The 26,795-nt window shown below is 48.6% G+C and overlaps 1 protein-coding gene across 1 annotated transcript in view; it reads left to right on the top strand.

The window, feature by feature from the left end:
- The first annotated feature begins 1,932 nt into the window (after positions 1–1,932).
- Positions 1,933–26,795, top strand: part of bmp1a (bone morphogenetic protein 1a) — a 29,070-nt gene continuing 4,207 nt past the window's right edge. Inside the window, exons 1-16 of the mRNA XM_079728729.1 lie at positions 1,933–2,101; positions 9,850–9,957; positions 10,630–10,749; positions 10,952–11,069; positions 12,682–12,860; positions 13,400–13,505; positions 18,751–18,875; positions 21,013–21,128; positions 21,372–21,474; positions 22,166–22,282; positions 22,706–22,851; positions 23,385–23,580; positions 23,864–23,989; positions 25,451–25,611; positions 26,098–26,278; positions 26,514–26,639. Of these exons, the coding sequence (XP_079584855.1) occupies positions 1,957–2,101; positions 9,850–9,957; positions 10,630–10,749; positions 10,952–11,069; positions 12,682–12,860; positions 13,400–13,505; positions 18,751–18,875; positions 21,013–21,128; positions 21,372–21,474; positions 22,166–22,282; positions 22,706–22,851; positions 23,385–23,580; positions 23,864–23,989; positions 25,451–25,611; positions 26,098–26,278; positions 26,514–26,639 (2,173 nt within the window). The 5' untranslated portion in view covers positions 1,933–1,956. The remainder of the gene's footprint in view (positions 2,102–9,849; positions 9,958–10,629; positions 10,750–10,951; positions 11,070–12,681; positions 12,861–13,399; positions 13,506–18,750; positions 18,876–21,012; positions 21,129–21,371; positions 21,475–22,165; positions 22,283–22,705; positions 22,852–23,384; positions 23,581–23,863; positions 23,990–25,450; positions 25,612–26,097; positions 26,279–26,513; positions 26,640–26,795) is intronic.

Raw genomic sequence — 26,795 nt, 5'->3', positions numbered from 1 at the left:
TGTGTGGGGGGGGGGGGTGTATCTCTTTAGAAATTAAATGGTTCTGTCTGGTTTTAATTATACAAGCCCAATACTTTCAAAGTGGTTGCTTTTTTTTGTCATACTTTAACGCCATATCAGCTCTATATATTGTAAATTTGTGTCAGGTTGCTGTATGTAGGCTATTATGACCAAATTATGCATACAAATATTCTATCCGTAGCATTGCCATAGGTCACATTTTAATTGGAATTAAGGACCATATCCCAATGGATTCCACAAGGGTTTTCTCACAGACAATTACTTTGTGTGCTCCAGGGTTCGTAAATCACACCGTGTTTCAATGTCGTCCTTCGCAGCAGTGATGCACGAGGGTTTCTCGCCACGATTGGCTGGCTGCTAGAACCAGCTCAACTCTCAGATACCTGCCCAGGGGCTGTGACCTACAGATGGGCCTTTAGGAGGCAGAGCCACCCAGCCCTCCTTGACCAGGGCCCTGACCCACCCTCTCATCTGACCGGGCATCAAGGCCTGATCTGGAAGAAAGACTGAAGAGGCCACAACACTGGGCACTGCTATAAGCTGCTGCTATGCTCCAAAAAGCTGAAGGCTTGATTACAATATGTCGCTATGTGCTCCCCTCGTTTCAGAAGAAGAAGCTGTAGAGATCATGGATTATGCTCTTTGCAAGAGAATTGTTTATTGTCTGACATTGTGGATTATTGTGTTCATAGGGAACCAACCATGTTTTAGTTTATGTTCATTTCTTACTGTTGTGTGTTTTATAATGATCTATCTATAATCCCCTATCACTTATAACCTCTATTCCTTTATTAATATTTGTTTACAGTGAACAGCAAAAGCTAATTTCAAGTCTTTTGTTTTCTTTGCAGAATGATTTCTTTGTTGTTTTATCATTGTATTATTCATTATATATTGATTGCTAAAATGATTGCATGAACCATCTAAAACGGAACCGTTAAAAACGTCTGTCCCATAATTGTTTTGTCATTGAAAAATCTCAACTCCATAATTAACTCTTTGAAATTCAGGCTAAACAACTACAAGTAAATCCCCCTCTAATAAAGCGCTGTGTTTTCAATACGCTTGTATTTCTCAGTATTTTTTGTCTGTTTGTTCAGTGTGTGCGTGCCTGAACTCAGCTCTTGCAACACTTAGACTTTCATTGTATGTTGGGAAAGCTTAATATCTGTCAGAGCTTGAACTGCTAGTCACCTAACCCCCCCCCCCCCCCCCCCCCCAACTAGTCACCTACTCTAACCCTAACTAAATAAAACAGTTATATATTTGGTCAATAGATGGCGCTTCTCTAAAAAGGTTTAGAGATGTGTGTGTGTGTTTATGCGTGTGCGCGCGTGTGCGTGCGTGTGTGTGTGGGGGGGTGTTTGTGTTGGGTGGATTCAAGAGCACACGTGCGAATATTTCCGCGTGCGTGAGCGAGCGCTTTTGTTTTGGCTCTTTCCCTTCACGCGCATCTCGCGCGCATTGATTAGCGGATGAGGAAGGGAGACGTAGAGAGATACTTTGTGAACTATTAATATCAATATGTCCACATATGTATCTCTCCAACCGTACTATATTGATTTTCAAACGATGGATTCCCAGGCCGTGCCCGTTTGATAGGTCCCATGTGTTCACAGCGCAGACCTCAAAGGTGTGTTTTATACCGTAAAGGTGTGTTTTAGTGCAGTTATAAAAACCAAAGTTTGCAGCTAACGTGCTACGCGCCCCGAGCTCGGCTAGGGGCGCATCGCTGCCCCGGAATCAGGACTCCGTTAAACCCGCCCTCCGGAGGGATCTCATTTCCCCAAACCTCCCATTTTCCTCTCTCCCTCTCTCTCTCTGTCTCTCTCCCTCCCTCTCTCTCTCTCTCTCTCGCGGCGCGTCTGTCCCTCTCTCTCGTCCCTCTTTCCTCCCCTTTATTCCTCGGCTCTCCGCCGAGTCCCCACCAGAACCATGGATCTCGCGGCGAGGTGTGCGTTCCTGCTGGGCTGTCTTCGCCTGCTATCGGCGGTGGATCTTGAGGCGATAGAGCCGAGCTACTATGTGGAGCCGTCTGCCAGCTCAGAGGTGATCGACTACAAGGATCCCTGTAAAGCTGGTAAGCTCTTTCTTTGCAGCGGAATGTACCTCTCTTACTGTGGAGGTGAAGCCTGCCACGGATCCCTATTAGTTCGGAGCTGCTCAGTGGCCCTGGAGGCTCCAAGGATGACAGCCGGGATGTGGTTTTAAGAAGCTTTAGGACGCGCTCTGCGTTTTATTTCACAAAGTGACACATTTGTTTGGATATTAAAATGTACGATGACAAAAAAGTATAATGTTGTAGATGCAAATAGGAGAAAACGTAATCAAAAATCTGAGGAGTTTACATGCGATTGGCCTACTTTTTTGTTCTTTGTGATGTTAGGAGTCCGAAAAGTTTCCGCTTAATGTTTGACCAGATGTACCGTCAGGCCTGCTTCTCATAAAGAACAACAATAACAACAACAACCGCTCTAACGGAGACGTTTGGTGGCTGGTTGAACACATTACCGCGACTGTCTGGAAAAAACAACGAGATTCAGCTTTTTATTATATGAGAAGGTTTTTTCCCAGTCTCAGTCTGCTGCCGTCCACCGGCTGGTCAGACAGCCACTCAGATTGGAGGAGGTGGAGCAGTGAAGTTGAGAAGAGATGATGTGTACAATTTACTCCATTGTTTTTATTTATTGTTCTGTATTCCGTGAAAATGCAGTTATACCCAAACATTTGAAGCTGCCTTTGCGTGAAGTGTCGGCTTACATATCAATTTGATTATGTTTGAAATTATATAGCCTTAGGCTATATTTTTTATAGAATTAGCCAAAGCCTATCTCAGTTGTCATTGCAATCAGACGATTCCCTCGCTTCCAATGTGAACTCAATGTCTTGCCAAATCCCTTTGAGGGAATTCGAACAGATTGTGTTTTCCATCTGGTGAGCGTATTCAGGTTTCAGAAGAACCGTTGGATTCAGGCTGACCTCTAATGTCCTCAAAGTCTTTACCGATCTAGCATCTGCAAGTTTTATGATGGGACGATTTATCACAAAAACACTTATTCTCCCAAACTCTCAGCTGTCTCCTGGATGTCCCCTCGCCTCTAGAGGGATGTCAGAGGAGTGAGTCACGCAGACTCCTTCACGGGCTGTAAGGGGTCTGACCGTTGAGGCTTCATGTAAACACTGGGTGGTGCAGTTATGGTGGACCAACGTATGGCGATGATGAGGCTGCTCTTTTTACTGGTGCTTCATGCTCTCCTTACTGGTGCTCCCTGCTCTCTCCTTATTGCTTGTATTCTGTGATGAAGTGTTCACAAGCGGTGACTCTGTATGAATCACAGATCGTTGAAACACAAACTATTAGTTTTCTGCTCAAACATGTAGCAAATGGATGTTTGACGCCAGAGGAACACGAGTCCTGTCGCAAGAGTGTGTGTGTGTGTGTGTGTGTGTGTGTGTGTGTGTGTGTGTGTGTGTGTCCGCTAATCAACTCTGCACTTCCAATCAGTGTGCTGGCTGAATGTGTTGGTGATGAAAGCAGCTCTATAACAATTGTTTGCATATTATTTTGTATAAAACACACATTTAGTTTATTGCTTCCTCCTGGTGGGGGGGGGGCGCTTGTCTCTCCACAAGAGTTCCTTTCCCACCCTCCCACAATTAACCACCCACCCATTTTCTTCCCTTCTCCTACTCCGTGGCAAAATCCCTATGCTGACACAACATACAACTCACACCACAAAGACTGCTACAATGGAGAGAAAATACCCAGATTAATCATCACCAGCAGCATCTTATCGAGTTAGGCTTTTTCTTTTCCTTTCGGTTTTTCAATTCATTATTTCATTCATTGCTTTTTGGCTATGCCTTCCTCCCTCAAGGAAAGTTTTGTGTGGCATCTTGGTTCTATCGAGTGAGTGTCAACTGGAAGCTCACCTCAGCTGAAGGTTTGAGGGCTGCGTTTCAAAGGATTATCAGGCCGTTGTCATGTAGACATGTCAGTGCAGCGCGTGGACGCGGATTTGAGTTACAACCGTCTATTGATGGAGATGAAGTGTGCATTGTGCAGCAGTAACTTTGAAACTGTGTTGAAACGTAAGTCGTGGAAAAACCAATGAGTTTGCAGAACTCCAATCTTGGCAGTGTCCCAATAAAGTCATTTAACCCACAGAGATTATTTTCCAGATAAAAAATGTATGAGATCCAGTCATGCTCATTGTCTGCTCTGTTAAATGCTCTGTTTTCCAGAGAACAAAATCGCTCTTGACATTGACATGAACTTCTGGAATTATTTATGTGGATGCCACAATCCTAACTACTGGTACCATCCATGGGCTCTAGATACGGAACGGGGGAAAACTACAACTAATGTACATGTAGTTTTTAGTTTGGCATGCAAGTGTGCAAGCTGTTTGTATTTGCATTGCTCTTAGTGAGGTAAAGAAGGTGCAGCTAGTAGGACCCCCCCCCCCCCCACACACACACACACACACACACACACACACACACACACACACACACACACACACACACACACACACACACACACACACACACACACACACACACACACACGCTGTGGCACTCACTTCAGATTCTTTCTTATGCAAGCGGCTCCCTTTACCGAGCCGCTCTGACACTCAGCGAGACTGTGGGTCATTCACTGATTGCCAAGGGGAGAAGGCTGGTGGGAGGAGGGGTGCGGCGGGGTCAGCCAGGCCAGGCCAGCAGCAGCTCAGGTGGGCTGAGTGTTGACCATTCATGTGGGGGGCTGGAATTTACCAGACGTTTCTTTGCTCCCTTTCCAACATCCTCTCCCAAAAGCGTGGTAGTTGTGGCCAAAACAAGAACCTGCAGACAATGTTTCTGGCTGAGAAAGTGGAGACTCCCCATTTATGTCAATTGCTTTCAATCAACAGTGCACCAATATTTTTAGGATGAGAGAATCCTAATTTTTACAGATCTTTGCTAATGTATTCGACCGACTGGTTTTGACGTCTATGAAGATTAATATGAACATGGCAAATTAGGAATCTAACAAAGAACACATTGTGGCAATCTGGTTTGGTTTCTTTGGATTCATGTGACACATCCAAAAACTGAAATAGATAGTGACCTATGAAAGTCGATTTGTGAACACTGACTTCTGTTGCACTTAATTCTCATTCAACAATATAAACAAACCATATTTTCTACGGTTTATATTCTAATGAGACGATAAAGAAGAGAAAAAGATTGCTGCCAAAGTATGTCATCATTCCATAATTGCGCCAGGTCAAAAAGATTCAGTGCACGGGGCGCTTCTACTACTTCTGAACCACTGAATGCCCTTTTTGTGCAGAACTCCAACACGGAGGGGCTGTGGGTTGGGTCTGAACACCCCTTTCTGAAAGCACAAAAACAAAACAAAACAAAACAACTGCAATTCAAGAGACGGATCAAGGCAATCGTTTTTTATAGGTCTATCTGCCAAGTTCTCCCTTTTTGAAAACTGTGATGGGGCTAACGCTGAATGGGCCTTTAAGCGCCATTTAAATAGACCCATTCCTTTATCATGGAACCCTGCCTATATGGCCCAGCCCACACTGTGTGTGTTTGACATCACAGCCCCCCCCCCCGCGGATCCTCTCCCCGCAGGGGGCCAGTGATTAGCGGGCCAATCTATTGGCATGATCTCGGAGCATTAGCTTGAACAATATGTTTGTTTTCCGTGCTAAGTTATAACTAATCTTGCGCTGCTAGTCTTGGGACAGAGCCCGCGAGTAAGACAAATGCTTTGGGGGAGACATTTACATAGCTCCACTGACGCCTAATTAGGCTCTAATAATGACCAGCTTACCAAGCACCTCTTTATTATTCACTCGTTTTCTTCTGGTCCATTTCACCCTGACACATTACAGCTCACCTTGAAAGGTGCAGTTTCTTTGTTTCTGTTTTTGTCTTCCAATCAACACTGAACAAATATGAATGCATTGAAGTCACCCACTGAGGGACATTTTTAGCTCCAGCAGGTTTTTATTTATAAGACTGTTAGAAACGTCCTCTTCATGGCCTCTCATATCTAAACCTGGCTGGAGCAGCACATATGTCTTAGATGCTTAGATGAACAGAGTTAACACTCAAGAAGTCAACAAAGAGATTTCCATCCTGGGCAGGCTATGGTGGCGTTTCCAGGAGGTTTAGCTGTAATCAGTGGCAGAGATGTGTTGAAGCCACATCCGCTAATGGCCTTGATTGAGTGTGAAATGTTAGGGTTCCTTGCTGTGTGACCTTTCCCTCCACTGGCCCCTTGGCGTTGTCAATAAGAGTGGGTCCCCGGTGTGGCGGCGGCCGTCTTGATCTTTAGCCGGGCGGCTGCTGATGAGCGCAGGCTTTTATTGGATAGTAATCCGGTGTCTGGGGGCTTTAGCTGCGAGCTGCGGCGGAATCCTTCTTTTAATTATGCCTTTAGAAACAGAGCAGATAAGCTGACGTCCCTCCCACCTTGGGTTCGGATTGCACTGATAGAAAATGTCCACAGTGAAGGTAAGCATTTGCAGGAGCATAACAGCTGTTGTTGTTTTTACCCAGAAGAAGGAGAAGCGCTGCTGAATAACAAGGAAACCGGTCCGCTTTGTGCAAGGGTCCCACTTTCAGAGACAGCCGTGACTTTGTTCTAAATTCCCTCTATATCATTTGTTTGTTATATTTCCCTTTTTTTATTTGAGTAATCTAATTGTATTTTGGTTGAAACAGGTTTCTCTGAATCAACCCCCTTTTTAAAAATGCGACACTTATCCCGTCATCAAACGATCATCACCTTAACGCAATACACTATAGGCTCCCATTGGAATTCAAACGCAGCGTTTGTTACCAAACACTGAAAGGTGTCGCCACCGCATTGAGATGCATTCCAGACTCCCGCGTTGACACAGTGTGTTGCACGGGGGGAAGAGAGCGTCTTACTCCTCCACACACACATATCAGGACCAGGGGCTGGGAGGCCACAGCTGGACCTCTAAATATAGGCTGCAGTGCTGCCTTCTGTGTAATCTCAGGCCTGATGTTTGTGCAGGGCTTCAGTGGCAGATGCCCCGGTGTGCTACTTACAGAGGGGAGACTTAGGGACGAGGAGGAGGAGGAGGAGGAACAAAGCCAAGGGTCTGTTCTTGCAGGGTGGATGCGGCAGAGGACAGGGCATTACTTGAGTCAATGGACTTTAATTTAATGGAGATCTCAAGTGTAATCTGACTGGATGGGATGATCATTGGTTAAGGGAGGGGGGACGGGTGATGGGGGGGGGGGGGGGGGGGGGGGCGTGGCCAGTCTCTGATCCAAAGGATTATAATGGTGGAGAGACTATGTCCAAAGAAATGGGGTCCATCCCAGTAATTGGGGGTTGGGGGTCCCAGATTGTGACCCCAAAGCGTTGCGTTTCAGGCTGGGGGTGTAGTCTGATGGTGTACTCTGGTGGTGTAGTTTGGGGGTGTAGGTGGGTGGTGTAGTCTAGTGACGGTGTAGTCTGATGGATGGTGTAGACGGGGGAAGTTGTCTGATGGATGGTGTAGTCTGATGGTGTAATCTGATCTGATGGTGTAGGCTGGTGGGACGGTGCTCTGGAGTAGGGTTTCGCTTCACACAGCCTGTACTCTGTTTCCCTGGCCACTGAGATCGGTGTTTCTCTGGAGTTTGTTTGCATTGGCTTGCGTCCAGAGGTCCATGGTATGTAGCGCACCGTACCGCTCAGTGGGGATGATAATAATGATCCGTTTTAGTTTCTTCATATTAAACATTCCACAGCTGCAGTGTTTTAATTTAGCTGATTAATTCTGCTCGGATCGTACTGTACTGGCTTATGATCTTTGATCCACCAGCTGGGCTCAGATCTGCTGTATTTAACTAATTCTTCCCACGTTCCCCTCTGTGCTGCGTGTGTACTGTACTTCATTTTATCACTACAACTCTGCTTTCTGGATGAGTTGATCACCTCTCACCTCCGCCCACTCCAGCACCTCGGCAGGCCCAATGCTGTGTACACAAAAGATTCCCAAAATTCTGTGTCTGTGAATAATTAAAGCCCGAAGACAAGGGGATTAATTCCTAATCCTTTCCCCGTAAACCTGCGCCGGCAGCAGCAGCAGCAGCAGCAGTGTGGTCTCCACGGCGACCAGCGGGCCCCCGGTGAGAGACGCTAGACCCACCGGGTTCAGGCATTCGCTCACTTCAAATCCTCACCACCACCACGTTGTCGGGGAACAATGACGCTGCGGATTAACAAGCCCTCTCCAGCACACTTGGTGGGACGGGGGTGGGGGTGGAGGTGGAGGAGACCGCCATGTTGGTTTTTGGCCTGGGTCTGAGCCAAATCATGGATGATGCCATGCAGTAATAATGGGTTAGCTTTAATAGTCTCAACGCTTTCCAGCAGCGGAGGGTTTATGACTTGACGAGGGGAGCAGAGCTCTGTGGTTTATGATAAGAAAGTTACATTTTGCAACGTCTCCAGTCGCCACCTATACACAGGCAGTTATTGGGATCCATGAAGATGGTGAGCTGAGGATAAACAACAACAACAACGAGGCCCATCCACTGCTTATCGATGAAGACATCTGGCTCTGTGCTGATTTAGGGAGGTTTTCTTCCTGCGGTGATTTTTAAGTTAAGGAGCTGACATCGTTCATGCATTATCCTGGTTTGGTGGGAGTGAATTACTGGGTTTCTTTCAGGAGTGCAAATGAAAGGATCCTTGACCTCTGTGGAATTTGAAACCCGTAGTCGGTGCATGTCTGGTCTTGCAGGCGGTGATCTACACCTCTTCTTATTGCTATCGTTAGCTAATAAATCCACACCGCCATTCTTCAAGGAGAGCCCTGCAGGTGGCAGGGGGCCGCGGGGGGGGGCCTGGTCCACTGATTCAGATGATATCCTACGTGAGGAAACATGCCGTAACATTCAAGCTATCAAGTGATTTAAGATCTGATTAAGCTTGAGATTGCTTTCTTTATATTTATCCTCGATCAAGTATAAACTTCTGCCTTTCCCGGAATTGCACTACAAGATCCGCCCTATCAGGCCCGGGTGCAGGCCTTAAAACAAACAGAGCCTTGACCCTGGGCCGGGTAAACCCTTCCTTCCAGTGGTGAGACTGCATTTCCTGAGGGCTTCATCACTGGGAAGCATTGTGCCTTCCAGCATGACACCCCCTGAGGGCAGGAGGCCTTCATCTCCTGTTGACCCCTCTCTCTGTTTACTCATCCCACCCATCAAAAGCACCCCACCCTACCCACTCCTGCATATAAAGCCGCAATAAATTCGGGAAGCTTGTTGGTGTTAAAGGCTTGTAAAACAGCGGGCCTTGTCTCTCCAGAGAGGAATCTCAGCCACCACAGCACCGGGGCATTTATCGAGGAATCCCATAAAGCACATTCCTCATGAAGCCATATTTGCTTATTTCTCTTTTCTTTGCCTTATTAAAAAGCTGTTAGTTGTTTAGCATGCCTTGTATGCACTTTTGAGAAGGCGTGCCTCCATCTGAAAGACCTAATGGGCCCATTACTGCACGAACATATGGATTTATTTTGGTGGATTGATGCACATTTTTTATGTAATATATTCTTGAATTCAATATAGACTCTCTTTCGAAAACTGTGTGTATGTGTCTGTGTGTGTATGTGTGTGTGTACAAACTTCAAGGCCCCTAACAAGTGCTTTGAGCAGCGTTTAGGATAGCCCTCTCATTCTGGGAGAAAGGAAAGGCCTGCAGCCCAGTAGACGGCGCAGCTGGCTGCAGGCCGGCCGCGCCGCGTGCCGCCGCCATTAAGCTGACGCGTGCCGCCTCCCTGTCTCCTCCAGTGGCCTTCTGGGGGGACATCGCCCTGGACGAGGAGGACATGCGGATGTTCAAGGTGGACCGCATCATAGACGTGGCCCAGAGAACCGTCCAGACCTTCAACAACACAGGTAACCAGCCTCTGGGTTGGGCCAAGGTAGATATAGATGTATGTTCCCCTCAGTTGTAAATACTTGGAAGCCATTGCCTGTGAATCTTCACTGTTTTCCAGTAAGATATGACTCAGGAAGGGGGAGTCGTTTGCGGTACACTTGTAAGAGGCAGATTAATATCACAACAACATTGACTATGTTTGTATAGTGAATGCTCCTCGATGGTTATCTAGCATGCCGTGTTTAATCTTCTTCTTTTAAAAATAAGCAACATTATGTTTCACTTTTGGTGGAAGGTCTCTAGATAAGAGAATGAACGCGTACGTTTCATACTCTAGCCAGTGTCATGTCACTGATGGGCCACTAATTGCATCAAAATATAAAATCCCTCACTAGGAATGCCAATAAATGAATGCTGAAGGATTGGAACAGAGGGAGATAAGAGTCTTCATTGCTGGCAACAGCTGGCAAATAACTTTGAGCTGATGAGGACTTGAATCGCATTACATCTGTTCAGTGCTCGGAAGTGTGTGTGTGTGTGTGTGTGTGTGTGTGTGATCTGATTCACAGTTGTGAAAAGGGGGGGGGATAAAAATGGAACATACGTGCTGACAAACTTTGGTAGTTCTGACATCCTTTCAGCATCTTAATTGAACATGAACACGTTTTCCTGTCTACTGTGGATTCCAGACTCTCTGACTAACCGGAGCAGACAAGGGGCTCACCGGACGAAGCGGGCGGCCACGTCCCGCCCGGAGCGGGTGTGGCCGGAAGGCGTGATCCCCTACGTCATCAGTGGAAACTTCAGTGGTGAGCAGTGCTCTGCACGCCGCAACACACTCACTGAGCAACGGCAGAGTCACACGCACTCAGAGTAACACAATTGTGGGAAGTAATGATACAACATGTTATCCCATGAGCAGTCAGTCCAACATGTAATTGGCAATGTGGTGGTCCTTCTGCGTGTGTCTGTGTGTTGTTGACGCGCGGTGGTGCGTGTCGTCCCTTCCAGGCAGCCAGCGGGCCATCTTCCGCCAGGCCATGCGCCACTGGGAGAAGCACACCTGCGTGACCTTCATTGAGCGGACGCAGGAGGAGAGCTACATCGTGTTCACCTACCGGCCGTGCGGGTGAGTGACCACCAGACCTCATTGTGTTGATCCCCCACCTGAACCGCCTCCCTCCCCTGGCCCTGCTGGATATCACCCCCCCCCCCAACTCTCCCACCTCCCACAGCCTCCCTCCCTGACCCCATCCCCATGCCCTGCTAGCCATCACCCCCCCCCCACCTCACCCACCTCGTGCTGATCAACCACCTGAACAGCCCCCCCCCCCCCCCCCCCCCCCCCCCTCCCCCGCGGCCCGGTTGGACATCACCCCCTCCCCACCCCATCTCCCACCAAGTGCCTGGCAGCCTCATCCGCTACTTTGTGTCCGCGAGGCGGTCCGTGTGTCCGTGGTTGTTCCGGGACCCCCTACCGGGCGCAGAGACAGAAGCCCATTCACGGGCAGAGTGTGCTTCCTGCTCTGCCGTGGCAGCGTGTCTCAGGCAAACAGTTTGTGTAATACTTAGTGGAACATAATGGCACCCAGAGGAGTGCACACTAAGCCTTTCCACAGGGTGCACCGCAGCAGTAGTTTTCTGCTTGACAAGTCGGTCCATTAATTAGACGACGCCTTTCTGGGCCTCGTGGGGCCTGACGGCCCCCCCTCGGGAAAGGCGCTGGTCTTTCGGGGTTCTTGTTGCTAAGCGACTATTGTGAGGTTTAAATTCCAAAATCCCTTTTCAGTGAGGTGAAATATTCCTCACTTCCTCTGCCCCGCAGCAGGAGTGCTGAGCATGCGATAATTTATATCATGTTTGGGATAACATGACAAAATAATCTGAAAAGCTTTTGGCAAAATCAGTTATTTTTGTTATCCATAGTTATATACAGTTGATATACATCGTTTTATTTTATCCCAAACTGTGCCCCAGCAAGCAGCGTATGCGGCGCATGAACGTTTTTCCAGCCACGTTATTCCCATTGACAAATCCAGATGTACTGTATTCTTTGAATACCTAAGAAAAACCATGAACTTAAATCTTGATATCATGACCCATGCACAACCGGCAAGCGGATGCAACTTTACTCCAGCCGAATTTGTCAGCGGCCGCATTTAGCTCCGGTGACGGGCCTGGGGAGGAACAGGGATGACATTCTCCGTACGGGCAGCAGTGGTTAGCGGTGGGATGGCTGGCTGGCCTGCGTGCTCAGCAGCAGCCCCATCTGTCCTGTGCAAAGTTCAAGGCGTGTCTCAGGAGAGGCTGGCTGGGCCCACCGTAATTTGTGTGTGTGTGTGTGTGTGTGTGTGTGTGTGTGTGTGTGTGTGCGCGCTAAACCTTTCATGTCAGCCTGGGTCCAGGCCAGTCAGCCTCCACCGCTGTGCTCTGTTGCCTCTGGGCTGGCACACACGTGAATGAGTCTCTCTCCTGTACGTCTGGCTGGAGAGGCTGTCGCTGCCGGAACACTACAGAGGCTGTCAGGAGCAAGCAACCTTTTTCCATAACGATCCCTCTTAACGTGAACCTTGAGTTTGCTTTAGGAATTATATCAAATTGGCAAGCTTGGAATTCCCATGTCTGTCCGCCCTGTTCCCAATTCCCATGTTTGTCAGTCCTGTGTGGATTTCCTCTTGCTTACTATTCCACTGTTCGGCTCGGTGTTGGAAAACAAACTGTGTGTGTGTGTGTTTGTGTAGATGCTGCTCCTACGTGGGCCGCAGGGGTGGGGGACCCCAGGCCATTTCTATTGGCAAAAACTGTGACAAGTTCGGTATTGTGGTGCACGAGTTGGGCCATGTGATCGGCTTCTGGCACGAGCACACCAGACCGGACCGGGACGAACATGTCAGCATCATCAGGGACAACATTCAGCCAGGTAAGACCCGTGGCCTGGCTACCTGCCTGCCTACCTACCTGCCTACCTACCTACCTGCCTACCTACCTGCCTACCTACCTACCTACCTACCTACCTACCTACCTACCTACCTACCTACCTACCTACCTACCTACCTACCTACCTACCTACCTACCTACTTACCTAGCTCCCTACCTACCTACCAACCTGCCTATAAGACAAAGACACAGGACTAAGCTAACAAATATACATGTATAGCATGTACCACTAACCCGTTTTTCATAGAGCTAGATAGATAGATAGATAGATAGATAGATAGATAGATAGATAGATAGATAGATAGATAGATAGATAGATAGATAGATAGATAGATATAAATAAATTAAAAACGGGTTAGTGGTACATGCTACACATGTATATTTATTTTTAATTAATACAATTAATCTCTATGGGCATGGCAAGCATGTTGCTATATGTTTAACACCCTTAGCCTAACACGGCTATTTCGTCATCCCTAGCTTACATTCATAGTTCCACATGTTTCTCCTTGCGCGCTGCAGGACAAGAGTACAACTTCCTGAAGATGGAGCCAGGCGAGGTGGACTCGCTGGGTGAGGTGTACGACTTCGACAGCATCATGCACTACGCCAGGAACACCTTCTCCAGGTAAAGCAGTGCAAGGCACTTCTCCCACAGCCGTGGTTTCTCTTCCTCTGCTCCTGCCCGGTCCCTTTAGCCTGGTGTGGACCTGCCGTTACTTTCCCCTCAGCCTGGTCTGTCCTCTTTCTAGGCTCGGACCCATTGTTTCATCAGGCCTTTCTATGTCTATATCCAGGCCAGGTGTCGTAGGCTTTGTCGTTGCGTAGAATCTCGCCTGAGTTGTAAATCACAGCGGCGGTGACCTCCATTGCTTTCATTGTTTGTGCCAGCGCCTTGGCCTACAGGAATATCTTCGCATCTGTCACGGTTTCGGTTGTCATTGATGGCATTTAGAGGTGCACCGCAATTCATTTGGTTCATCTAAACACCGCAAGCTTCTGGATCGGTCTGACACCAATGGCTTGAAGATGTTTTATTTTAGAAACAGCTGCCTTGGATCTGATGTCTGTTAATGTTTTGTTCTCTCCATCCTGCGTTTCTCTCATTTATTTTGGTTACGGTTCTCTTAACTTCTTGAAAGAAACGAGAATAACGCTAGAATGCTTTTGGAGGTATGACAGCAGCTCACGATACGTGTCTGATATCTTGGACGGGATTTTATTGCTGCTCCCTCAAGCAGAATCACAGAAAAGCTGAACCTGATGCCCTAGGGGGCTTGAAGAAACATGTGGGGGAAATATGAAGTTTCCCTATTCCTTTTTAGAATGTTTGGATTGTGCATTTAGGGACCTTTTTAAAAAAAAAAAAATCACATTTCTGTTAATTTAGCATTTTGGCTGAGGTGTTTATGTTCTTCTGCTGACTCTGCACTAGATTACTGCCTGCATCTCCTCTGCATCAACATTCTCCTCAGAGCGTTTCCATGAAAACATCAGTTTTCTTTATTTTGGCTTTTCTCTCTTTCTGATGGATGTTTTTCAACCTTTGCTACTTGGTGTAAAACATAACACATCAAACTATTACCTATTCATAGTTTTTTAAATATAGATAACAAATCCCTTCTAATAGTAGTTACTGTGGCTTCAAGGCAAAACTAATGATGATGAAAGGCTCCGACGATGAACGTGGCAGAATGAAGAAACACAAAAGGTGATTGTCTATCAATGACTGAGGATAATGTACTCGAAAAAGAAAAGAGAAAGAGGTGTGTGTTGTTGGGCCAAGCTGCAGCCAGAGGGGCCGTGTTGAAACACTTTAAAGTGTGTGAACGCTCTAAAACACGCTTGGCTCCACCAGCGGCTTGTCTCCATTAGGACCCCCTCAGTCCCGCTGTTCCTGAACTGTAGCATCAGCAGCATTAGCATCACGCCGCCGTCGCCCTGGTTACCTAGCGCCGTGGTCGCTGCGGTCTGGCTCCCCCAGCAGCGGGGGGCTTTCGCCCGATTCCCCCAGAAGCCTTCACTCTCCGCCGTTCACTCAGCGTGCTGGAGCTCCTTGTAAACCTGGAGGCCTCCTGTGGTGAGCTGCCTCGTTAGCGAGCCTGTGGACCCGCGCAGAACCGCTTTGATTCTCGGGACTCCTTTTCAAGACGTGTTAAAACTATTTTCAGTATTTCTTTTTTCTCTAATACTTTTTCTGCAAGCTCTTATAATTCTGCTGGGGCTTTAATATTCCTGATCTTTCAGAACGTCTCATCTAGTGACAAGGACAAAGTAGGTTAGCCAGTAATTAGCTTGGCATCAAGATGACATGAAAGATGTCATGTTGTTCCCCTCACATTTGACTTCAAAGCTCTTTCCCTGCTTTAACCTTTACAGCCTGCACAGCAACACAGCCGAATGTGTGTCAGAGGTTGTTCTTTAGACTTTGTTCAGTCTGTCAATAACTTTTTTGTGGCCAGACAGAACCCAGTCCATTGATTCCTTGTGCCTTTTGCTTTTTTTGTACAGAAAAATAAATCCCAAGGCAATGATTTGGCAATATCTACCAGGCACGGATTCTTGTGAATTGCTGAAGTGGTTGTCATGCCAAATTAAAGTTGAAGAAAAAAGACAAATCTGTGAGAAAAAAACGAGAACGAAAACACGCCTTGGTGTTCCAGATGACCTGCTTTCATCATCGAATTCATCCTTGACATCTCTGTGCCAGGCTGAAGACCTGGGCCGTGTGCACCAACATGACGGATCTGAGGGCCTGTCACTCCCTTCTTTGCAAGTGCTCTTCTCGGCACATTAGAAGTGTCTGCTTACAGCTGGTTCCAGGCAGAGCCAGCATGGGGCGCTTGCAGGGAGTTGACTCTCATTGTAATTGCATTAAGCGTCCAGATCACAGCAGCGTGGCTCCATAACTTCGCCAGGAGGTCTACTATAAAGTAGAGAGGTATTTGGACAAAGGATGTCAAAGAAGGAGTCGTCTTACTGACAACAATGTGTCCTGAAGGTTGGTTCGAGGGAGGCCTCCACTGTAAAGCATTTTCTCCTCAAAACAACGTTAATGCAGCCCTTCTGGCCCGACGGCTCATCTCCCTTCCCCGGTAAACCTTTGTGACAGACCCTCTGAAGTATGCTAGAGTGTAATGTTCTAAGTGGCAGTAAACTTAGAGCTTAATGGTTCCTATATCATCCTTATATGAGAAACAGCTGCGTACTCTTCCTTTGGATTTTCACGCACTATGTTGGCCCTCAACTTTGTATTCTCTTGTCTCTCGCTCTCTGTCTCTCGCCCTCATGTTCGCTCTCTCCTGCTCTCTCTCTCTCCTGTTCTCTCTTACTCTCTCAACGTATGGGCCTCCTCCCAACGCTCACCCGCCTTGCGCTCGTGGAAGCCTGATTATGGGAACCGGAGGGAGGAAGAAAAGAAAGATATTGGAGAGGGAAGGAGAAGCATCTATGAGTTGGAGGCGCCTGTGTTTGGGTTAAGGCCAGCAGGCCGAGATGCCTGTCTGGCCCTGTGCATCTACATCGCCCGCCAAGAATGTGCCTCACGCAGTATGGAAGTAAATTATGAAATTCTTTATTATTCACCTTTTTTTGCGGAGTACGGAGGAGCCTGGGCAGCAGTAGGTGTCCAGCAGATGTAGATGAGCTGCACTCCACGAACAGTGGTGTTTCCAGTTGTTTATCTACCCTGTGACATTCAGTATATTGCCATAGCTGGGCCAAAACTGACTTTTTTACAAGACAGTTGACTGTCCTTTAGCCTCAAAGCTTTGCATGCCATGGAAGGCCCAGTAGTTTATAGTGGGTTATCTATTGCTTGCTGTTGCCATCCGACTTGCAGGAATTTAGCTTGCAACCCCGCTCCCACCCAAAACAGACATCCACCCCCTGATCAAAATACCCCTTAGACATAAGAGGGCTGTGGGCGTTACTATGAAGCGGCCCTGCATCACCCAGACAAGGAGGGTCCTGTTAGCTTTTCTCAGGTCATTCCAAGGAAAGAAACGCTGGCGTTTTCTTTTCCTGAGAAGCTGATTGGCTGATCTACCTGTGCTCATCTCCTCCCTTTGTCCAGCCTGTAATGAGAGGCGTGTTTGTTCAGGGTTTGTACTGTAAATCACCGTGGGAACCGAGGGCCCTCGCTCGGGGGCCGTTGTTGGGAGGATTTCACGGCGTGTCCTCATGCTCCGAGGTGTCTCCCTGGGTGAAAGGCTCAACCCTCTTGTTTTTTTGTCTGGGGTGTGTTGCCTCGACCTGGAGATTCACTCCCTACCCCCGCCTCCCTCCTCGCTGCTCCGGAGACGTTTTTCATGGCCACATCATGGAGCGGAGCCAACTCAAATAAGACCTGCTAGTTCCCCTTTGTCAGCCCTGACACCGGCTGGAGTGGCTCTATTCCTCTAACTGCTGCAGGCAAACAGACGGACCCACTCTAGACAGACTGACCAACAGACAGACCCACAGACGGACTGCACACAGTAGGCCACCTAATTGACTGACTCTAGACAGTCGGACTGACTGCTAGACAGACGGACCCATGGATGGACTGCACACTGTAGGACCAACTTGAGACATACGGCCCGACCAAAAGACAGACTGACTGCTAGACAGACGGACAGAAGACCAGCTGACCGACAGGCTGTCAGGCAGACAGCCGGGCAGTTGGCCGGAAAAACACAGACACGTTATAAACCGTTTTCTATAGATGAAATGTTTGAACATATCTGGTGTTGATGGCCGTGTCGCCATGGGAACACCCAGTGGACTGGACCAATGCTGGAGAAGGAGAGAGGAGATGATCATCCAGCTACACAGTGTCAAGTGTACTTGTCTCAAGCGCTCTCTCCCGCCCCTCGTTTTGGGTCTGTTCTGAGATTGCTTCCAATTGATTGTAGGACTCCCAGCTGTCCTTATCATAGTCCACATTCAGTAACGTCTTCACATAAATAGATGCATTGGCTAGCTGTTGAATTGGCCCGGTAATTAAACTAGTGCTAACCAACGTATTCATTACTTTCACCATATAGGGCGGCTCGCAGACATGACCTTTGCTCATAAAAGGACCCATGATGTTGTATCAGTTATCAAGGACTTGTTGGCCAATTATTTCATTTTACCCATGTGGGTAAAAGGAAAATAGTTTTAAAGAACAATTATTTAGCATTTATTGATTGATATTAATTGACTATCACAGAGTTTAGGGACATGCCGGGTTACCCAATAGCACGTTAAGGGTCACACAAACATAACAGTCAGTAAAGCTGCTGGCTCTGAGGGAAATTATGCAACATAACAACCCTTAGGGTCTGAAGGAGCCTGGTGGTGTTTATCTTGAAGAAGAACATGGCGTGTCTGATTTAATCCAGTAACCCCCTGAACCTGATTCTGATCGGATTGAAGTTGTTTGTGTTGCGGCAGACATCCTTTGGCTAACGCTGAAAGAACGTGCGTCGTGGCAGCTGCGTCCGCGCTTCAATGTGATGCAATAGTTATTGTTCCAAACGCACAACTCTTCATCGCAGTGCGAGTTCTGAAACGATGATCCAGTCTTAATAACAGCAGGGGTCCATGGGGAAGCCCTGTCGGGTCAATGTTTCAATGGCAGACAGCCAGATGTCCATAGCAGTCCGCATCTTCACGCTCCAATACTCTCATGTCTATTCATGGCTGAATCTGCTGACGGCTTATATATATATATATATATATACATATATATACCTTCTCCATTATTGACCCTATTGTCCATGGGCTTGTTTCTTGCCATTTCTTGTCATGACGTGTGAATTATGTCCAAGTAATGTGTTTATATTTGAGTGTCCTTATTGATGATCCTTTATTTTTCTCATTGACGCAACTCGTCCGTCCACTCTCAGGGGGATCTTCCTGGACACCATCCTCCCCCGCTATGACGTCAACGGCGTGCGCCCCCCCATTGGCCAGAGGACACGGCTGAGCAAAGGGGACATTACACAAGCGCGCAAACTCTACAAGTGCTCCCGTAAGACTCTGTCATGTCTGTAAACATGTCTGTGTTTGTTGCGTCTTCCTGTCGCCGCAATGTGCACGTCCCTTTTGTCAAGAGGACAGAGAGACAAATAGAGCGGTAGTCGATACATAGACAGATGGCGACAGTGTCATAAACATAGGGGGGGGGGAGAGAAAGAGAGAGGGAGAATACATCCTGGCAGTTCCAAGATTTAGTTTACATTGTGTAGAAATAGCCACGCATCCACAGTGGCCTGGCCCCTTGGCTACGGTTTCCTAGGCGTCCGAAACCCAGAGGAGTGTAAACAGCACCCAGGGACAGGAAGTTGGTGATCACTGGGAGAACAGCGAACCAACAGCTGCTCAACGAGAACAAGTGACTCAAGAAAGGTTTATGGGAAGCAAACCCCTACTTTCCTCAGTGTAAACGTCCCAGCCTCAGGTTCCCCGTCTCCGTCCTGCTATGTGCTGGAGAAGGGGCCAGGGAGGAAGTTTGTAGCCTCTGCAGCATGCAAGTGTGGAAGACCTAAGGTTCACAAACCTCCAGTCAGTCGCTTCTGTCGGATGAATCAGATGTTTAGGAAAGTTAAATGTAGGGTTTCGGTGAGGAGAGCTCAGCTTTCGGCTCTACGTCACGGGAGCTTCGCAGCGAAGAGAAGAGGCCGGTCATCGGCCTATTTCAGTACTTCTGTAAAGAAGTGGTCGGTTTGAACCATAATTGGGATGTCATCAATGGGACGCTATAAATATATGCCCGTGTGATACAGAGCACCGAGTCCAGCACAGTGTGGGAAGACGCAGAGTAGATGATGTTGCAAATATTTTGTGCGTGTGTATGCATGTGCCAGTTTTGTGATGGCTACGTTGAGTCTCCACATGTGTCTGTGGTTGGGCAGTGGAAGGTAATGCATGGATGTCTCCCAGTCCTTTTCATGCCCTCCCCGTGGGGTGTATAAAGTAAGGGGATCGGTAAACCAACGATACCCTTCAGTAACAATTACCATTTAACGGGTAGGTAAAGCCTGCCCGTTTTAGCATTGGAATTTCCGCCCATGAGATGAGAAAAATATTTATAGGAGGCAACCAAATAGAAGTCAAGGGCTTAGAAAACGCATGCACAGTGGTTCCAGAGGAGCAAGTGTGAGGGGCGTCGCCACAACCCACGCAGACTGGCTGGAACGAGCCAGACAGAAAACGACTGGAAGAGCGCTTTCAGACAGTTTCCCCACAGCTTCATACGTTTTAGACTAAAGCGAGGTAGACCCAAACAGAACGGCTCTAAACTGTTAATGTCACAGAGCTGTGAACTCCAGTGGTAGACGTGTAGGTAACCACCTTCTATGCCCACTGAAGGGCTTACCCAGTCTCCAGACACTGATCTTTACTGATTTCCACTCTATGAAAGGAGTCTGAATGGAGCTCCAAGCGCTCAACATCCTCACACACATTTAAACTAGTCCAGATCCCGGAACTCGAAGGAAATCCTGGAGACCAAAATGGTACAGTACCAGCCGGAAAATGTCTACGGTTTCTCCATCAATCTTCCTATTTTATTCTTACCCCTGACCATCGATCCCCCGTCCTTGAGGCGGTGTGAGGAGGGAGAGGCTCGGTGCAGCATGTTCTCTCACGCCGCATCATGTACATAATGTATCTGCTCCCCCACAGGTCTGGGTATTAATAGACGTCCAGGGGCTTAATTTAGAAGACGCTCGACGGCAGAATGCCACACAGTGTCCCTTCCCTCAGTGGGGTGATCATCTGGAGGAGAGGACTGGTGCAGCAGGTGGTGGAGCACTGGGGGGTAGTGGGGGAGGACCGGGTTGTACTGCTGGTGGCGGGGGTGCTGGTGAAGGGGGGTTGGGGTGCCGGTGGTGATGGAGGGGGTAGCAGGCGGCACGTGGGCCTTCTTTAGAACACGTTTCTGCTGCTACCCTTCATATCCGAGTGTATCTGGCCTGTAGCCCTGGGTAGGAGAGGGATTCACTACACTGATTGTTTGTCTGCGCAGCTGGCCCTGGCGGCTCAGGTGTTGTTTAAGGGGAAAGTAATCAATTAGTTTGCCTACCCATGATGTTATTCTAACACTGTGTGTGTGTGTGTGTGTGTGTGTGTGTGTGTGTGTGTGTGTGTGTGTGTGTGTGTGTCAGGATGCGGGGACAGCCTCCAGGAGAGCAATGGGAACTTCTCGTCTCCTGGCTATCCCAACGGCTACTCAGCCTACATGCACTGCGTCTGGAGGATCTCGGTCACGCCGGGGGAGAAGGTACGTCTGTGTGGCCCCTCACAGAGCCAGGGGCCCCCCTCCTAGAGCCCACTCACAGAGCCACCTGCCTGGAGCCCGCTCTCAGCTGCTCGTTCAGCACTGCTTCCAAACATATAATGCTGATAATGACTGAGGGTTTGGTATTTTAAAATGTAGTAGTGGTAGTGGTATTAGTATATAAGCAGTAGTATTGACATGGTCGTGTGTGTGTGTGTGTATAATCATGTTCTCTTGGTTTTGAAGATCATTTTGAACTTCACCTCCATGGATCTGTACAGGAGCCACCTGTGTTGGTACGACCACGTGGAGATCAGGGATGGCTACTGGAGGAAGGCCCCGCTCAAAGGTCAGCATGTAGATGTGTAGGACGTCTTCTTTACCCTGGCTGATTGCTTTACAGGGCAGAGAGTGACTCCATAGATGTGGGTTAACAAGGCTCTGCAGCCTGTAGGATAAGTAGAACAGATCCTCAAGTCGTTCTCATGTGGAACATATGTCTAGCATCTGGGGGCTCCAACTCTAGAGTTTTACTGCCAAGTATTTCAGAGCTGTGAGACGCCTCCATTGTTTCTGGGGTCCTCTGTAGTCGCTGCTGCCCAACATTCAGCCGTCGCAATACAGCCTGATACAGGACTGATGTGTGTATTGTTAAAGCTTAATGAATTGGAGCAGGCAAATTGAAAGAAGGTTGTGTGTGTGAGTGTGTGTGTGTGTGTCTGTCGACCCAACGTTTTTCCAAGTTGAACACGGCACTATTGTCCACCGACGGCCTTGTTGTGCAGCAGAAAGTCTTAAGGAGTTCAAGATGTTGCAGTGCTCTATGATTCCCATCTGACTCATCGTGAACCCTTATGAGAATGCCACGAATACGCTGCGAATTACTGGAGCCATACCTGGTGTGTGTGTGTGTGTGTGTGTGTGTGTGTGTGTGTGTGTGTGTGTGTGTGTGTGTGTGTGTGTGTGTGTGTGTGTGTGTGTGTGTGTGTGTGTGTGTGTGTGTGTGTGTGCGTGTGTGCCCCCCCCCCCCCCCCCACCAGGTCGTTTCTGTGGAGACAAGCTGCCTGACACCATCATCTCCACCGACAGCCGGCTGTGGATCGAGTTCCGCACCAGCAGCAACTGGGTGGGGAAGGGCTTCTCCGCCGTGTACGAAGGTGAGCAGTAGACCCCCCAACCCCTAGACCCATCTCCCATCTCCCCTCCCCCCCCCCCCCCCCCAGAAGAGCTTCTCTAGAGAGATGATCAGCACATGAGGCTCCTTGACTGCTGATGCGTCTTGTCCTCTGTATTAATCACTGCCTGCTCACGGCCCCCTACTGTCTCCAGACCAGAGCGCTAAGGAGAGGGGCCTCAATGGGGGGGGGGGGAGGTAGAGAGAGAGGAGAGAGAGAAAATGCATGCGTGCATGTGTGTTTGATTATGTGAACTGCATCATCTGGTGTGTTGAGGTCAACGTAGATAATCTGTGTTGCGTAAGCACGGCCACGTCGACCACATGCCGCCAGTAAGGACACGGGGCGTGTGCTGCCCGTATCCCACCAGCGTTTAACTCCTCCTCCCTCGTCCCTGACGCGTAGCGATCTGTGGCGGAGAGGTGAGGAAGGACAACGGGCAGATCCAGTCCCCCAACTACCCTGACGACTACCGGCCCAACAAAGTGTGCGTGTGGAAGATCTCTGTGGCCGCGGGCTTCCACGTGGGCCTCACCTTCCAGTCCTTCGAGGTAAAGCGGCAAGTAGTGCGACTCCCCCACGTTCTAACATCGGTGGTTGTAAGAGTCACCGTGAGTCGACGTCCTGCGCGTTCACGCTCGCCCTCGTGTGGAAACTCTGCTGCACGCCAGTGAGCTCCCCGGGGAGAAGAGGGTTATGGATCCCCTGAGAGGGAACGGGCTCGGCCATCTTGAAACTCATGAGCGTAGGAGACAGATGCTCTACTCATAGAAGACATACATTTGTCCGTGAATAGCCACTGAAATATTCAGTTAGTTAAGAGTGCCATTAAACACAATAGGGCTATTTTTAATTTTATTTTTTCGGGTACAGTCTGTACTCAATCGCTTTAGAAGCACCGAATGTATTGCTCGGTTAACCTGCAGAGTTGAACTCGATACAAAGACAGATGCAGCCACCGAAATCCTGCTGACTAAATCCTGCTCTGCTCAATGCCACCACTGAAGCCCGTTACCTCTGCCGGCCCGTTGTTGAGAGATCAATACGGACACCATGAATCCGCTTGCTCCTTTTCGCCTGATAGATCGAACGCCACGACAGCTGCGCCTACGACTACCTGGAGGTGCGTGACGGGCTCTCGGAGAGCAGCCCCCTGCTGGGACGCTTCTGTGGCTACGATAAACCCGACGACATCAAGACCAGCTCCAACCAGCTGTGGATGAAGTTTGTGTCCGACGGCTCCGTCAACAAGGCCGGCTTTGCCGCCAACTTTTTCAAAGGTCAGAGGTCACAGGTGGTGAACCTTTTTAGGGGAGGGGGCGGGGGACGGACTTACGGACATAAATATTTGTTTAGGTCAGTGACATGTTCCCGACCTTTACTTCTGCGAGCGTGCAAAAACACACTCACACAGGTGCACACTCTGTCTAACACGCACGCGCGCACGCACACCCACTCACTCTCTGACACACACACACACACACACACACACACACACACACACACACACACACACACACACACACAGTGTACGGTCCTAACCTGCCCTGCTCTCCGTTCCAGAGATGGACGAGTGTTCCAAGCCTGACAACGGTCGCTGTGAGCAACGTTGTGTCAACACGCTGGGCAGCTACAAGTGCGCCTGCGACCCCGGCTACGAGCTGGCCGCAGACAAGCGCAGCTGTGAGGGTGAGTGCAGAGAAAGAAAGGAGGGCCTGCGCCTCCTTTCTCCTCCTGGCTGGCTCGTTTACACAGCACAGCCCTGCTGCTGCTGCTGCTGCTGCTGAAGACCCCCAGAGAGGAGACTGGGGCAGATTCCTGTGTGTCTTTACTACGACCAAATGGTTGCTCTCGCCTTTTTACAGTCGCTGCTCTATAACTGCTGTGCTACGTGGTGAATGCCTTTTACTGGAGGGCTGTGATTAGCTACAGGTTTCCTTTGTACTTGTGTCATGTGAGGGGACTTTAAAGCTTTACTGCACTGTTGCACTGTTGCACTATTCTGAGGAACAATTTTAAGTATTTACCTTCACACCTGCAAATGTAATTTTATTAGGTTTTCAGTTGAGGTATCGTTGGATACAGCTCACAAAACACCCTTTAAAACTGAGCCTAAAATACTTAGAGTAAGCACCCTATTTATTTTGTGTGTATATATACTTAAACCTAAGGAATGTATATGTGTTCCCTCCTTTGTTTGTGTGTTTGGTTACATCATAAAAAGTCTGCCCCTAGATGAACACAGACTTCACTACACTACACTTCCCTACACTACACACAGCATTTTAAGTTGTATCACATTAATTTGATAAAAAAAAAATACAAAATACAAACATTTTAACAAATTAATGTGAGAATGCAATCAATCCAGAGAAGGGTGTGTGTGTGTGTGTGTGTGTGTGTGTGTGTGTGTGTGTGTGTGTGTGTGTGTGTGTGTGTGTGTGTGTGTGTGTGTGTGTGTGTGTTAGTCTAGACAGGGGCGACGGTGAGGATGGGGCTGCTAAATTAAAACAGGTGGTGGTCTAGTACAGTATATGATTAACATATTGCCTGGGGTCAATGTGGCCAGCTTGACCTGAAACAGTTACAAAATAAGGATCTCCAGGGTCTTTCAATCCTAAGAATTATTTTGGGAAGGTCCGGTGACCAAATATGGGCACTGCTGCATAGAGTTGGTCTAACAACCTCACCCAGAGAATCAAAGGGAAGATAAACGAATGACAAACTACCAAAAGCTTTACCATTGTGAGCATAACGAAAGCAATAGGACCATATGTATTGTATTTTGCTCCAGTTCTATTATACAATACCACTAGTAAACTGTTAAGAGAGATGGTTTTGACCTAGACCATTTAACCCAACCAAAGTAATCCCTCTACTTCTCCCTCCTCTCCCTCCTCTCTCTCCTCTCCCCTCCCTCCTGTCTCCTCTCTCCTCCCTCCCGTCTCCTCTCTCTCCTCTCTCCTCTCTCTCCTCCCTCCTCTCTTTCACCTCTCTCATCCTCTCCCCTCTCTCTCCTCTCTCCTCCCTCCCGTCTCCTCTCTCCTGTCCTATCTCTCCTCCATCCTCTCTCCTGCCTTCTCCTCTCTCCTCCTCTCTCCTGTCTTCTCCTCTCTCCCCTCTCTCCCGTCTCCCCTCCTCTCTCCCCAGCGGCCTGCGGCGGCTTCATCACCAAGCTGAACGGCTCCATCACCAGCCCGGGCTGGCCCAGAGAGTACCCCCCCAACAAGAACTGCATCTGGCAGCTGGTGGCGCCCACGCAGTACCGAATCACGCTGCTCTTTGACGTCTTCGAGACGGAGGGCAATGATGTGAGTGCTGGTCTTATTAGGAATAGGCTCTTTCTGTGTTCTCACACAGGCGTATTGCTGTTCATATTTCTATTTTCATTGATTATTGGTAAGTCCTTTACGGAAGAGGATCAGGGCCACATGTGATTTATTTTTCTCACTTTAATCTCAGAATTCTGACTTTAAATTCACAATAAAATGACTTCTGACTTAATCTCAGAATTGTGACTTTAAATTCCCAATAAATTGACTTCTGACTTTATTCTCAGAATTCTGTCTTTATTCTGAGAATTCTGACTTAAAACACAGGACTAAAATTTTTTTTCACATGTGGCCCTAATCCTCTTCGGTAGACTTGGGCTCTCTTTTCAAGGATATTGGGGTGCATACTGGCCCCGGTTTGCCACCGTGTACATGCTAATCCACAGAGGGTGTAGATCCAGGGGAAACGCCTCAGGGCGGTGCGGTGCCGTACTTTAACATCCCCCGACCTCCATCCGCCCGCAGGTCTGCAAGTACGACTACGTGGAGGTGCGGAGTGGCCTGTCCGCTGACTCCCGGCTGCACGGGAAGTTCTGCGGGGCGGAGAAGCCCGAGGCCATCACCTCGCAGTACAACAACATGCGCATCGAGTTCAAGTCGGACAACACCGTGTCCAAGAAGGGCTTCAAGGCGCAGTTCTTCTCAGGTGGCCTTCCTCTCTCTCACTCACCACACGACCACAGTACAATGACAGTCAATCACAGCGCTCTGCAAGCACTCGCTTGCAGAGCTCCAGTGTGATGAGTCTCCAGTGAGATGAGAAGTATCCTGCTAAGCTGGTGTGTGTCTCTGTGTTTGTCTCTCTCTCTGTCATTCTCTTTGTGTGTGTGTGTGTGTGTGTGTGTGTGTGTGTGTGTGTGTGCCTCTCTCTCGCTCCTCAGATAAGGACGAGTGCTCCAAGGAGAACGGAGGCTGTCAGCACGAGTGTGTCAACACTTTCGGCAGCTACAGCTGTCAGTGCAGGAGCGGCTTTGTGCTGCACGAGAACAAACACGACTGTAAAGAAGGTGGGTTCAAGGCTGGGACCACCCTATTGGATGGTTTAACTGTGTGTGGACACTAAGGATCAGCCTCTGAGGATCTTATCACAACATCTCCTTGCCTGTTGAGCTAGAGAACTCCCAACTCAGGTGTGGTAAAAAACAGAAAGCCCCATCGTCTCC

This window comes from Pollachius pollachius (assembly GCF_949987615.1).
Source record: "Pollachius pollachius genome assembly, chromosome: 1".
Lineage (NCBI taxonomy): Eukaryota > Metazoa > Chordata > Actinopteri > Gadiformes > Gadidae > Pollachius > Pollachius pollachius.
Note: the sequence above shows the minus strand (reverse complement) of the source record. Positions and strands in the feature narration are given on the sequence as shown.